The following is a 14,920-nucleotide window of genomic DNA, read 5'->3' as shown; positions in this document are numbered from 1 at the left end:
TGAGTTTCAACAGGGCAGAGGAACAATTCATTTTTCATGCCTCTGACTAAAAATTGGAAAAAAAAAACATTCAAAAAAGCATTAAAGTACTGAAGTATTCTCACTGAATGGCAGCTGAATACAAAAAAAAACACAAAACAAACAAATAAAACCTAAAGGAACTGTTATCACAATACAAGGGTAGGATTATAAATTTTTGAAACCTCATCTCCAGTCTCACACCTAAAGATACAGTCCCAAAAACCCTCACTCCCATGAAAAGGTTGTTTTTTTGACAATTTAGGCAATTTGTCTTATGTTAATATTTCTTTAGCAGAGATTTAGGCTGTAATTCACAAGTTTTTCCTCTAAGCCTAAACCTGCTAGGGCACTCTTAGTTACTGTAACTTTACTTTTAGCAATAAGGGTCAGAAGATTATAAACTGACTCTTCTGTCCACCTAGGTATCTGTTTGGAAAAATATTAGGAAATTATACATTGAAAACATCAAGGTCAAAACCAGAAAAGGTTTCTACATGCTCCAGAAAACAATGACCAAATCTCAAAATTATGAGACTTCCAAACAAAAAATGAAAGCGCAAAAACAAGTATTAGTTTTAGGAGTTACAGAGTAGGCCAACTGCTACAACACCTCCTTTAAAAAGAATCTAATCAATTATTACAGATTACCTTCAGCTCTAAAAAAAATCTGCAAAAGATTTACTACTACCATGCCCTAGCTACAAAACACACACACACACAATCTGTGTTCAGAAAAGTTTTTAAATCTTCTAAAGAGAAAATTAACAACAGAGCTGAAGCAAAAGGAGGACTTTAATTTGGAAATACACGATACCTGAACTCATTTGCCTTTAGAACATAAATACAGAAAAATTAACATAGGGGCCTCCATTTCAAATCTAATTGCTTCTTAGTCTACAATCTGAATTTGTAAACTGTGCAAGTCTGGAAAAAATACTTCCAGGATCACGATAAACAAGAAAGCTATGAGAGGACACATTCAGAAGTAACACCGAACTGTGGATTTAGCCTACTCTACTGGGTTTTTTCTATGCTACTTAACAGAGGCAAACAGGCAGAAGAGATACTTGGACACAATCTCAAGAAACTGCTTAATAACAAAAAAACCCCAAACCAAATTCAACCCCTTTCCACTGACCTCTATAGAGAGGAGAAAATAATTTCTATTTGAAGTTTGAGGCTTCTTAGACAAGCTTCTGTGCTTTTTCTTCAGATAACTCTAAATTATAATATTTTTTTCCATTTAAATTTTAATATTTTTTTTACATAGACAAATTAAACTGCACTTAGTGTTCCTCAACAAAAAGTTTCTCTGAAAATGAAAAAATTGGTAACATTTAAGACACTGTCCTGGTAACTGTGCTCTCTCTCCACGTCCCACTGTCCAAATCCAAACTCTCACACACGCAACCCAGTTCTATTTACTCATTTACATAAATCAAACTGCTGAAGCTCTAATATTCAGAACTGCAGAGAACATCTAGAAAATGAGAAGACTGACCTCTGTCAGAACTAGAAAGAAGAAAAACAGAGAAATAAACAAGTGCTCTGGGGCTCCAAAATGGCTATGAATGCACTATACTGCATTTTTTCTCTATTTCAAAGAAGTCTCTTCTCTCTTCAATTTCATTGTATTATTGCCAAATAAAGTTGTTCTCACTTCTGCCACCACACTCCTTCACCCCACATTGCACTGGATCTAACAATTACGCAGCCACGTAACTTACCCGTAAATTCCTCCAAGGAAAAATTACACGTTTTGGCAGTACAGTTTAATTCTAGAGTAGCTCGTACTGCAAGCATATGAGCACTCCAACACAGAGAGTATAGCAGAAACAAGTGGAGTTGAGGTGGGGTTTTTGTCTGCTCCTGCTAAGGATGTAGGATGAGAAAGCACAGAAGCGTCCATTCTGGCAACCGTTGTCACCACAGCACCCTAAACCCCAATCTTTTACTACTAGATTAAAAGGAAAGCATCTGTGCTGCTGTATCAGCAACTCTACTGCTCAGCACGTAAATAAGAAAAATTGTTCAGGCACAATAAGGCAGTGAACCAGGCAACTATCTGGAAAGCCCAGCAACATTCTGATGCCAGGAACTGATTCCTGCACATCTCTTGAGAAAAGGAAAGATGCATGAAGAAAAAAAAGATAAAAACTGAGACCTTTGAAGTGAGTCCTCCAAGGGAACTCAATGCTTGTATGTAAACATACAGAAGAATTAACTGCAATAGAAGGCATTTTTAGTATATCCCAATTTAATGAAGACTTTTTCTCTAGCATCGCCAGAAATATGACCAAAGAAGAACCACTTTGCACTGACACTGAGATTCTACCACTGTGATCTCAGACAGAAGTAGCAAAGTGAAGTTTCCCACTTTAGCAGCCTACACCAGAACTGAGCAAAACTCCGTTTTGCTGAAGCCATATTGTATTATGAAACCAGCAGTGTCCTCCCCTGTAATGCCCAGACTCGCAGATGTCTAAGTGTGAAGAAACTGATGTCATACAGAAGTTGTCAAGCTATTTACCTTTGCTTGGTAGTTGCGATTCTGTACTTTGAAGGCAGCTGACAAGACAAGTGGAATTTTTCATCCCATCACTCACCAACCATTTAGTGTACTGACATCCGAAAGTTGCCTCTTGTTTTATGGGATTATTCTTCTCAGACACCCAAGGTTTGTATTTACAAGGTCACTCCAGTCTAATGCATGCCAACAGTTTATCCCTCTATAGCACACTGGATTCTTGCTCCAGTGTTCTCCCCTTGCAAGCAGGAAATGAGTCCAAGTAGAAATGATATAGATTTCTCCTTTGAAAGGGCATCACTTACCAGTAACTACCATGCTGCTCATGTTAGAGTTCGGGCTATTGAGTACACTGCCTGAAAGAAGTTCGTCAGATCCTCTCTAAAAAGAAAGAGACAGTAAGAGATTTTTTTCCTCTATTTTGTGATTTTTAATGATATTAAAAATGTCAGTTTGACAGGGAAAACCTTTAGAAGAACTCAAGCAAGCATAACCAAACCTATTCAGATTTGGCAGATTTCCTCTTTTCAGATAAGAGCAACAACCTGAAATCTAAGTAAAGCAGTATATTTACACGGCAATTTTTTAAATGAGAGCAGCTTAAGCACATTTATTTCACCCCCCACTGAAATGTAGCCACCTCCAGACAACAATGAGAACTGCTGAGCAATAATTTTGTCCAGCATTTAAAATTAAAATATAATTAAGTCTATTTCAATAACATTTTAATTAACTTATTGTTTTTATATTTTAATATACATATATATTATATCTAGTTGAACTACAAGGGAAATCTATACAAATAGAAATATGGAGTTTAGTTCAATTCTAACACTTCTATTTAAAAAATATATATATACTTGTCTTCATAGGAAATTATCTATTTTTACTTTAGAGACATCCATTTGCCCCACAAAACACAATTTAGGGCAGGGAACTGCATCTTCATTGTAATTCTTAAAACATATCAATTAATGGATCTTTTTGAAAATCACTCAAAAGTGGGCTGTAAAAATCAGAGGAGATATTATATTGGAAATGTACAAAATAGTCCTTTCCTCTCAAATTACTTGCAAGATGGACAATTGAGTTGAAGAGGCTTTTGCTTCCCCTCATGCTTCTTCTCTTTTTCTTTTTTTCTTCTACCTCCCAAACTTCTCCATCACAAAACTTCATCTCTCAAAAAAGAGATCCCCAAAATATTTAGGTAATCTTTCATTAAAAAAATTAAATATTTTGAAGATTATATTTAATTTATTTTTAGTTCTTTTCCCACTTCAAAAAGTATTTCTCCAGCACCTTTGACACTAATCCAGGTCACTGCTAAAATGGAGATGAGGAAAGAACAGAATTACCATCCATCTGTATAAAAATAAATGTTTAAATTTTGTTATAGATACTACCATACAACCTCAAGAATAGTTAGCAAACATGTTTTACAGGGCACCTCAACAATGCATACTAAACCTGAAGACATCACCTCTCTAGGCATGCTTGCAAGATCCATAAAACCAAACCTTTACCATTTCATAATGGTGAACTGTGAGTCCATACAAAGAACAATGTGTTAAATTTAAATCTGAAATCCAGAAGTTCTTAAAAATATCATATGTATGCACAGAACTATTGAAGTTTACTTAGTTTTCAACATCAGCTCTGAAGAATTTATACAGTTTATTGAATACTCTAAGCTTTTAAGTGAGCACACACAGTTGTCCTGGTTTGAACGAGGACATAACCAATTTTTAGTAATTTTACTTTTCAGTTAAGTCTTTTTTAAGAAACTACACTTGCTGAAATTATCAGCGTATTTTCCAGTCAATGTCTGCTTCTAGGACTAGGAACACTTGATGTTGATAGTTACTGGTACGGAATGGTAGACAGAATCAAGGCCACTGCTCAGTTCTGCTGAACTTCTTATGCTCTGAAAACCAGAACTGTGCCTGTCAAATCAACAACAAATTTCCTTTAAACTTTAGTAATGCCTAATACCACGATTAGGTAGGACCATGAGAAGGACCACATCTTGCTCTTCTCAATGTAGAAACAGATCTCTAATCAAATAAAACTAAGGAAAAATTTAGCTGAACAAAACTGAGAAACAAGTTGGAGAATTTACAGAAACTCTTATTCAAACTACATTGCTGTGCTTATACTGTGTATATAATACACTACTTAAGTCACTAAAATATTTTTTCTCTTTTTTTCTAACAATATTTTCATTAGTAGAATATTGCAAAGTTCAAGATTACTAGTAGTATTAGCTCACTTAGTGGCAACTGCAGCTATTTCTGCTCACACCTCTCCACCCAGCCTTGCTTTTAAGTCCTTGTCTGTAGTCTGGACAACTCGACCTAACAGGCAGAAATAGCAGCAGAGACTGAATCAGTTCATAGTCAAGCATATTCAGATAATAAGTAGCACTTTTTTTTTTTTTTCCCTTAAAATGCCAGGCATTAATTTGTAATGGTACAGTAGTTACTACATAAACAGCTGAAGCATCCCCAGCACCAAATTAATGCTCTTCCTCTGATGGATCTAAAATTTGAGTTGTCTTCAGATTAAAGAAGTTCCCTATATCAGCAACTGCTGTCTAGCAGAACACGAGTGATTACATGAATTTCTGGCTTCTAGTAAACCAGGCTTTCAAAAAGCTGTTAATTTCTTAACCAACAGCCAAAAAATCCAAAAGGAGCACAAACTACTCTACAGAGTGGATGTTCAGTTACTGCATTTGTGTTTTGTGAACAGTTGGAAGCATTTTTACTTTGAAACATAACAGTTTGCATTTCATTAATACATTCAGAGGTAATAACAAGATTTTGTCATTACACTTGAAAAAGTTTTGCTTCAGGAGAACAAGTAAACTTGAATTCCTTATATTGGTGTGCATCATAAATACCACATTCCTTTTACTCTCATAAATCTGTACTCACAGGTCTCATTCACAGATGCATAGGCTCGTATGTGGAATGTTCTTCATTTAACCATGAAATCATAAAAGTATAGCAAACCTCTACTAATTCACCCCAATACATGCTTGCCAAGTTCTTGGTAAAATACGAAGATTTTACTGCTTGAGTCATCAATCACCTTCTTAGATATACATGGTTATTCTTCCTTATCGGTTCTTCAGCAGCCTAGACACCTCTGCATTTCATTCAAGCATACAACTTTAAAAACAGCTATGCAGCAAAGACATGATGTACTTGGATACAAAGCAGTTAATTACAAAATCTAAAGCAGTAACAGGCTGCTAATTGTAATTTACTTTAAAGGGTTATCTTAAGATGACAGCCATCTAGTAAATCAAATTAATGTAAGCATTTCAAGTAAGCCAATGCATATTCTTAAAAACTAGCACTAGTATGTAGCACAAGCACCTCCTGAATTGCAGCACAGAGAAATACTTATTTTACTTACATCTGTTCAGCAGAGACAAGACTTTATTTGAATTGTGGTTTGGGACGCTTGGTTTTGTTTTTATGTGCATCTTCTTTTAGAGGGTGCTAAGCCAAAAAGAACTGGCATCTTGCTCCAAGAAAAGCTCTTCATCACTTCACTATCCCACATACAGATTTCATTATTATAACCCATTTCCCAAGCATCATGAACACTTGCTAGTCTTAATTCTCAAGCATGCCAGTTTTCTTAAAAAATCATGCAAAACAAAGAAATCTTTAACTTTGGTAAATTCTATCAAGTTTTTCAGAGATAAGGGAACTAAACTCATCTTTGAGGAAAAAAGCAAATCAGATTCAATGAAGAATGGAAGATCCAAGAGCAATGTTCAATGAACTCTCTCCCATCTGTGCAAACTGCTGTTTTCTAGAGAATCAAAGCAAGTTTGAGATTGTATAACAAGACTCTCACAAATACACAGAACGCAGAAACATCCAAACATCCACTAAAATAACAAATTAACAAAAAAACCCCCACATTCTATTTTGCAGACTTGCTACTATAGGAAATAAGTTAATATACATTTAATATACAAGGGAAAGGGATTATAAAGTACAAAATAAGAAGTACGAACTGCTATTATACTATTCGGACAACTAGCACTCAAAAGCAGAAGTTTTTGATCCCATATTTCTACACCTACCAATGTCAATAACATTAGCCTATATTAATCTTCTGTAAAAGCTAAACCACTAGCTTTTCATATCAGAGATATTAACATTTCTTTATGAAACCAGCATTTGCAAAAATACTAATACACAAAATAAGATAATTGCCAAACTAACTTCTTTCAGTGAGTGAACCTTAAATCTGCTGCAGTCAATACTGTCCTTTCAATGAAGTCCACCTTATCCCACCCTTACCCCCATGAGAGCACTTCCATACATTATGTGAAAACAACACATTAATGTATGGCTTAAGGCAACGAAATAATGTAAAACTGGCATGTAGGATCACTTTCAGAAAGAGACAAAAAATGTAACTACTCAGATTCTGAATACATATTTCAGAGAAACTTAAAAAGTATATATACAAAAATTATTTTATATATTGTAAATTGAAGACACCACTTTAATATTTCAGTTAATTTGTGTAAGTGAATACAGTTATTGTATATACTCTGTTTCTTCTACAATTCACAAAATTAATTACATGAGGGGAAAGAAAAAGCTGCTAGCTTAGCAGATAACATCCCACCTCCTTGCTTTTAACAGTCATAGCTAACTCAGGATCCCTCACTACACAAGCTGGATTCATCTAGCAGGATTTCACATGCCACCCCCTCCATAGCAGACTATTAAAAAGCTTCATGCTACCACAGGTTATATTAAGTAGCTATGTAATTTCAGGAAGTCATTACAGTCATACTATACTATCCTTCAAAGCTAATAAAAATACACTATTCGGAAGCTTTTGCCAACTATTTTTCTCACATTCCAGATACGGCTTTAAATATTTGAAACAGTCCCCAGATTTTATTACATCTAAGGTAAAAAAACAAAACAACAAAACAAAAAAAAAACAACAACAAAAAAACCCAAAAAGTAACAACTTTGGCTAGAGAGTTACCAAAAAGGTTTAGTCTTTTAGACATCAAAGTACTTTTTGACAACTCCTTATGAAAGAGAGACATTACCAGCTCTTTTAGCTATAGTTCAGGGCCATGGAGACTCTGATCAGAAGTTATGGCTGAACCTAACATAACAAACTGAGTGTATTACTGAAGGCTTATCAGAAGCATGTGTAGATGCAATACAATACTACAAAGAACTCTAAACCAATACTACTATAAACAGCAAACAAGTCACAAAACTGCACTTTGTTAAAGTTAACAGAATCATCTAAAATATTTCCTTAAATTCCCACTAGAAAAGAAAGAATACGCTCAGAGACATTGAAAAATATGTTTTCTGGTAAATCTTCTCATTTGTGATATTCAAATTTGTTGATATTACAAACTCTGTCTCAAAAACAGGATGTTTTTGCTCCCTTCACTTCCCTCTCTCCCAACATATGAAAGAAAAAAGGAGAACTTCAGCTGCACTGTGCATTTACCACAGTCATTCTCAGCCTACAGGCATGAATTTCCCAAGGGGTATTACAAGCCAGGAGACAGATCTCATGATTTAAAGAAATCTAACAGCATTGTAAAACACTTCATTTCTAACAACATCTGGGAGCAATTTGAAAGAAAAAGGCAGAGACCTGATGGTATGGGAGAGGAACAAAAGGATACAGGAATTCATACCCAGACATTAAACATTCCTCTCTAACAGACAGGCACTTGCAAACACACTGCTTTCAAAATTCCATGTCTGAACTAACTTTGGGGAGTGTTGGGATGTTGGGAACAACAGGACAACACACTTTAAACCCCCAAACACAGTACTTCTAAACTTTGCTCAGTTTACATGCAACGGATCAGAATTTAATGCATGTTTAATTTTTAACAGGATTCATTTTTAACAAAACACTGCATAAATACACCCTCACATGCTCTAGTGAAGAAGAAATACTTGATCTTATACTTATGCTCTGACTATACCCACTACCATCAAAATACACAATCCAAATTAGCTAATGAATAGACTGTTACACTTCCCATATGTACAGGATCATAGAAGACTCATCCAGGACAAGCCAAGTCCAAATATACAATCCAAAAAGAAGTTTGCAGAAATGGATAGAGAGCAATCAAGGGAAACTGATGAGTCTTTAGGAAAGAAAGGAGACAAGTCTCAAAAGCCAAGCTTTTTCCCGTCATGTCTAGTGACAGGACAAGGGGCAATGGGTGCAAACTGGAACATAGGAGGTTCCACGTAAACATCAGAAAAAACTTCTTTATTCTGAGTGACAGAGCACTGGAACAGGCTGCCCAGAGAGGCTGTGGAGTCTCCATTGCTGGAGACATTCAAAACCCACCTGGATGTATTCCTGTGTTCCTGCTCTGGCTGGGGGGGCTGGATTAGATGATCTTTCGAGGTCCCTTCCAACCCCTAAGATTCTGTGATTCAATTCCTCAGTAAAGCCTCCAGGTTCTCAAAACGCAATGAAAAAGAGACAAATTTTGCAAATCATCTGAAGACCAAGATGGACTATTACACCAGAAAGCTGAAGACCAAAGAAAGGCTGGAGGCAAACATTCAGTAGGAAGTACACAAACAAGATAATTTATTCCAGCATTTCAGACTTTCCATTCCACTTGTACTGGGAAATGAAGTATTAGTCTGAAGCAGCTGTATGAAAGTGCTAATAGGTGAGAATAACTCACTAGAGTTACCACCTGGATGTGTTATTAGCTTTCTAGTTAGAGAATGATAGCACCTCATGTACAGATTTGGCGCTTCAGTAGTAGTTCCAACATCTCAAAATAAGATCCACAAGGAAGGTATTTTCTAATTTATTTTCTCTCTGCTATTTTGAATAAATTAAAAGTGCTAGTGCTATTTTGCTGATAACTCAAGCTTCATATTCATAGAAAAACTGAGGTTATGAGAAGCTGAAAACAGCTGTGTGTAACTTGCGGCTAAAAAAATACCCAAAGCCCTAAATAAAACCTCATGGTCCCATTAACAACCTGTGAAACCACTCTCATTTGAGCGAGCTGCTACCAAAAGCAACAGTCCTACCTTTGTCCTAGCCTCAGCAACTTGGTACTATTCTGTCCTACTCAATTGTGTATTTATGCATTTATGCAACCAGGTTTTGCTATGTATCTGACTAAAAAGATGCAACATTGCTGTGTCAGCTTGTCTATCCTAGTCAAGATAAAAAGTGACTTGTAAAGTTGTGACCTAAACATTTGTTGCGCAAGTATTACAGTGACAGAGAAAACTGGAAAGCAGGTCAATTTGCTTGTGATAACATGGTCCAAACATCCAAGAAACGGGCAAGGTTCATGTTGGTATTGGTTCATATTTTCAGACTATGCAGGTGATGACATTTCTCTTCCTACAACCCTCCTCAATTAAGATGCAAATATAAGTGCTCCATTACAAATGAAAAATAGGTGTTTTCCAATTAGTGACAGACATAAAAACATCAAATAGCCTTCCTTACATTGATGCATACTTGCAACAGAGCATAAACTCATTTTTCAGCATACTTTCTTTCCATTTTCAGCTCTCATTTTTCCACATGTATTATGGTGCTAGAATGAACATTAAAAAAAAAGTTACAGTGAAAAAAGAATTGGAGTAGACCATGCTGGGAATAAATACCAAAGTAATTTCAAGTTATTTATTGTCAGCAAGGGTATTTTCCCCACACCACTACTGAAAAGACAAAACCAGACGCCAGTTCTAAATTTCTGAACATGGTCAGGCTTCATACTTCACTGCTAGAATGTTGTGCACATTTTTTTCCTGTCTACTGTTGCTACAGCCAAGTACTGTTAAACACAAAAGTTGATTTAAAAACAGTATCCCAGTTAACTTAAAGTTAGAAGTTCCCCCATTTTTTTTCCTCAACCCATTTTTCGCATATCACTGTCCTTAGGAGACTCTGTCTAATTTACTAGCAATCTCCTAGTAATTATATTATATATGTAAAGATAGTTCAAAACCATAATTCTAATATTTTAAGTACAGTAAAAAAAGACCATCACATTGCATTCGTTTGTATGAATGAGTCAAACAGAGTTCTATTCTACCACTCCCTTTTACTTAAGTATCTAAAATGATGACAATGAAGGCAAAAGAGATTTCAGGAAATGAAGAAACTGAAAGGAAAAGCTATTTAAATGCATTTTTTTATTTCCAAAGTTTAGATTAAACTTATCTTCTTTGCTAAAATTTCAAAGTGACTTTTTACTGCACATATTTTCATTTTACAGTGTACAGTTCAAATAAAAAGTCACAACTTATCTACAGTATTTGTTTCTACCACAAGGAAACTCTTAGTTATTAGTACCAAAAGAGTCAATGTTCTGTAATTTTGTGAGAAGAGACTATCCATCAGAACCCGAGTTAAAGAAAACTGACAACACTTCTTCCTTTTCTTCGTCAGCTCATAATCTCTTCTGATTTTGGCTACTGCCCTTCCCTGTACTATTATACTCCCCCCAGGTCAAATCTCAGCAAACCAGGAAAAAGGAGGACTTTGTGACACAACTGTTTGGAAAATTATTAGAAAGTACTAGGATGCTTCTTCCATCTTCTACCCAATTTTAACATAACCAACTAAATATATACAAAGAATTCCCTCTTTTCTTCAGCATACTGCAAAGGCTGAAGCTCTAACTTTTGGAGGAAAAGGCCATTTCCACATCTTTGAACATTACAAAACTATGTTTACAGGAATACATGACTCTTCCTTCCTAGGTATAACCAGGGCTGTCCACATTTGACAGCTGAAGCTCAATTTTTGGCCACTGTTGCCCAAAGGAGTATCAACTATGTCACAGATTCTCGAATGCTATGTACCAAGTAACGTATCTATGAAGGAATGACCGGTTCTTTTCTCCATCAGGTAAAAGTACACCTCAGCCAATCTGAAATGTGCAATGCATGTATAAAAAATGAGTCACTCAATTGTTCAGGCCCCATGTACTACACAGCTACACATGCCATCGAGGAGAAAGATGATACATTAGACTGAAGTGGCACACTGAAATACAGGAAAAGAGGTATCATTCTCAGTAAGCACCAAAAGTTCACTTAAGCTATTCCCTGCACCTGTGTGATGTATATTCTTTACATTACATTTTATAAACCTCTGAAGATTCTTTTAATTACTCCAGAAAAATTATACATTATACACTTCATACATTCACTCAAACAGTTCAAAAATACTCTCTCCAAGTGTCAAATCAGTTTATTTATCAAGATTAAAGCATCATAAGTCTAAAGAGAACACAAGACAGTAATTCCAACTACAGTTATTAGATTCTGATGCTCAAACCTATACAGCCAGTGAACAATGAGAAGTTTGAGACTAGAAGCTAACTAGAAGTTATTTAATTTTTAGTGATCGAGGACCGCATGCAATAAACACTGCAACTTAAAAAAAAAAGCAAAAATTTTATATAATGGTAATTTTTAAAGCTATGCATTAATAATTCTGTAAATTTAAAATGTACATAATTTATTCAAGAAACTGAATATTTAAAAAATGTATGAACTATGTAATATACTGTCATTACCAGAATCCTTAACTCTGTTCTATTCAAAGATACTTTACACAAATCCTTTATGTACAATAGGAGTTCACAAAGTAACATCAGACACAGAGCTGAAGCTCATTCTTTTTGTATTGTTTTGTAAATTTAATGTAAGGGGTGAACTGTGCGCAGAGTGACATTTCCTTGCCTCCATGCATTTTACGAAAGCAAAACAAGAATGCAGACCAAACAAAATATTAATTACTTCACATGTACTTACAAAACAATTGGGTTTTGATATCTTCTAACACTTTCAGAAACTAAAGCACACTGCTCCTCTAGCAGATTTTAGCTGGGAAGCTGCTCCCACTGCATATTTTGAGTTGTGCTAACATCTGTATTTACTCTATGTAAACCAAGTTTTCAAAAAGTATTTGTCATTTTTTCCACCTCAATTTTGAGTTTTATGTTTTCCTCGGCTTTTGGTGTTAATTTCTGCTAACTCAACATGTACATAAAATCAAGATTGAATATTTGACAGTTTGATGAACATAAAATGTTTTAAATCAAAGCATACAGCACAAATAAATGGTAATAGCTTCAAATTTAGCAGGCTCATTAGCAGGTAACTCTGAGACCATAAAACTGTGACTAAAACAAGCAAGTATTTTAAGCAAGTATTCCTTTTACTTTATACTTGCTTTGCCCACCTACAGACCCCAAAGCTCAAAAGCCCTTTTTAAATTCAAAGATAGTTCCCAGACTACATTAGTTAGCTTCTACTATTCCTCTTCTATAAATGGGTTTAAAAATAGAACATGCTGGCTTTTCTATTTAAGATAAACCAGCCAGACAATAGTTAATATAATTTTCAAATTTGAATTGACATCACTGATGATAACATAAAGCAAACAGAAGGGTCATATGTCACAATTCTGTTTGTATGTCACCATCCTGTTCTCCAAGTACAATTGAATATATCATAAACATGCTGTATAACAGAACAGCAAATACACAGTAGGTGCAAAAAGAGAAAGAATCAGGTCAAACAAATATCCTGCATAAATTGATTTAACACAGGTAAATCCCTGCCCACTTCCAAAGGCTATCCAGTCAGAAGAAAAGCAGTGTCAAAAGACCATTAAAACTGCTGATGCAACTACCTGGACTCAAAAAACCTGCTCCTTACACACTCCCAAGCCACCCCCTCAAAAAAGGTAACAGCCAAGGAAAGGCCAGATGAACGTTCACAGGCGTGTATATACCACCTACAGTTAAAGCATTCCTCAACATTAAATCATCAGTTCATCAAGAGCAATTACAAGTCATCAGAGAACACAAAGGACAAATATTTCACATGGTCTTCAATAAAACATAACTAAAGCCAGCATTAGACTACTACCCAAACTGCATGTATGAATTAGCAAGGAATTCAACTTTCCATCCTTAATAGTATCTTGAGGTAATTACAGAAGATCCAGAATACAATCCAGTTTACTGTCCCCACATTAATCAGCTTTCTTCAGAAAACTATAATCTTTATTTATTCGTACTACTTCCATGCACAAATGGATTGTTTCCTTTTAAAATTGAGAGAGTAAATCCACTTTTACAAGGCAAAGAGCACACCGTTTTGACTTCCTGTGTCTCTCCTTGTATTTATTTTAAACCCTACCTCCAATATACTCATCTTACCTTCTTTCCTGTATCACATTCATAATGCAAATTCTACAACCAACAGCAAGAATTATTTCATTGTCTAACTAGTATCTGAAAATATGGTGCCAAAATCACACTACATACAACACATTTCATGAATGTTCAAATTCTCATGAGATTTTAAGTTACTCTCAGTTAAGAATGAAGGGGATATTGAATCAATTTACTTCTCCTGAACTAAGAATGCTAGCATATAAGGGTCAAGTAACACATGGTTTACTTCAAATTGCTTCTTTATTAGAAATGATTGAGGACAATTTTTAAATTGTTTTACCCCAAAGCTATGCACATGGGGTAGTTTACTTCTGAAAGGCTTAAACTTCCTTAGGTATTCCTCCAAACTAATCAATTCATAAAACGGTTTGGGTTGAATGGGACCTTAAAGATCAACTATTACAACCTCCCTGCACAGGCTGGGACACCTCCCACTAGAACAGGCTGCTCAACATCTCATTCACCCTATCCTTCAACACTTCCGGGGGTGGGGCATCCACAGTTGCCCTGGGTAACCTGTTCCAGAATCTCCTCACTCTCAGAGTGAAGAACTTCCTAACGTCTAACAGAAACCTACCCCCTTCTAGTTTAAAGCTGCTGTACCAACAGGCTAGCTGTATTACATAAGAACTAGGAGGACCAATACTGAATCTGAGCCAAAGAGCTTTGCTAGACAAAACCTGGCTTACCAAATAGTTAAGATAGATCAGCTTCAGGGGAAAAGGCAGCCATGTAGTATAGCCACAAAGTCCACAGACAAAGGTGGAAACTTAACCATATACACCAGAAAACTTCTACATTTCTACCACTAAAACAGACTCGCTTACACACATTCATTAACATAACCTGAAGTTCCCCTCTCTGATACCGTCTCATTGTATCTCAGTCTGCTTCTATGAAGTAATGATCTAATTCCTGCAACAGACTTGAATCCAAAAGTGAAATAGATCAACCATTTGGATCCCTTCTCTTGTTGTAACAAATATGATAAACTCCTAACTATACTTAGGAAATAAAACGTGAAGCAAAGCAAATGCACACTTCTCTGCCTCTGTAAGATGTTCTACCTCCCATATTTTTGTGTCATACTACAGTCA

The 14,920-nt window shown here is 35.6% G+C and overlaps 1 protein-coding gene across 2 annotated transcripts in view; it reads right to left on the bottom strand.

The window, feature by feature from the left end:
* PTBP2 (polypyrimidine tract binding protein 2) overlaps window positions 1-14,920 on the bottom strand; it is a 51,448-nt gene that overhangs the window by 36,110 nt on the left and 418 nt on the right. For both annotated transcript variants that reach the window (XM_010006642.1, XM_010006643.1), the window contains exon 2: window positions 2,854-2,929. In XM_010006642.1, coding sequence (XP_010004944.1) covers window positions 2,854-2,875 — 22 coding nt within the window. In that variant the 5' untranslated portion in view covers window positions 2,876-2,929. The remainder of the gene's footprint in view (window positions 1-2,853; window positions 2,930-14,920) is intronic.

The sequence above is a fragment of the Chaetura pelagica genome, unplaced genomic scaffold (genome assembly GCF_000747805.2).
Source record: "Chaetura pelagica isolate M959 unplaced genomic scaffold, ChaPel_1.0 scaffold69, whole genome shotgun sequence".
Classification (NCBI taxonomy): domain Eukaryota; kingdom Metazoa; phylum Chordata; class Aves; order Apodiformes; family Apodidae; genus Chaetura; species Chaetura pelagica.
This window is presented reverse-complemented; position numbering and strand designations above follow the sequence as displayed.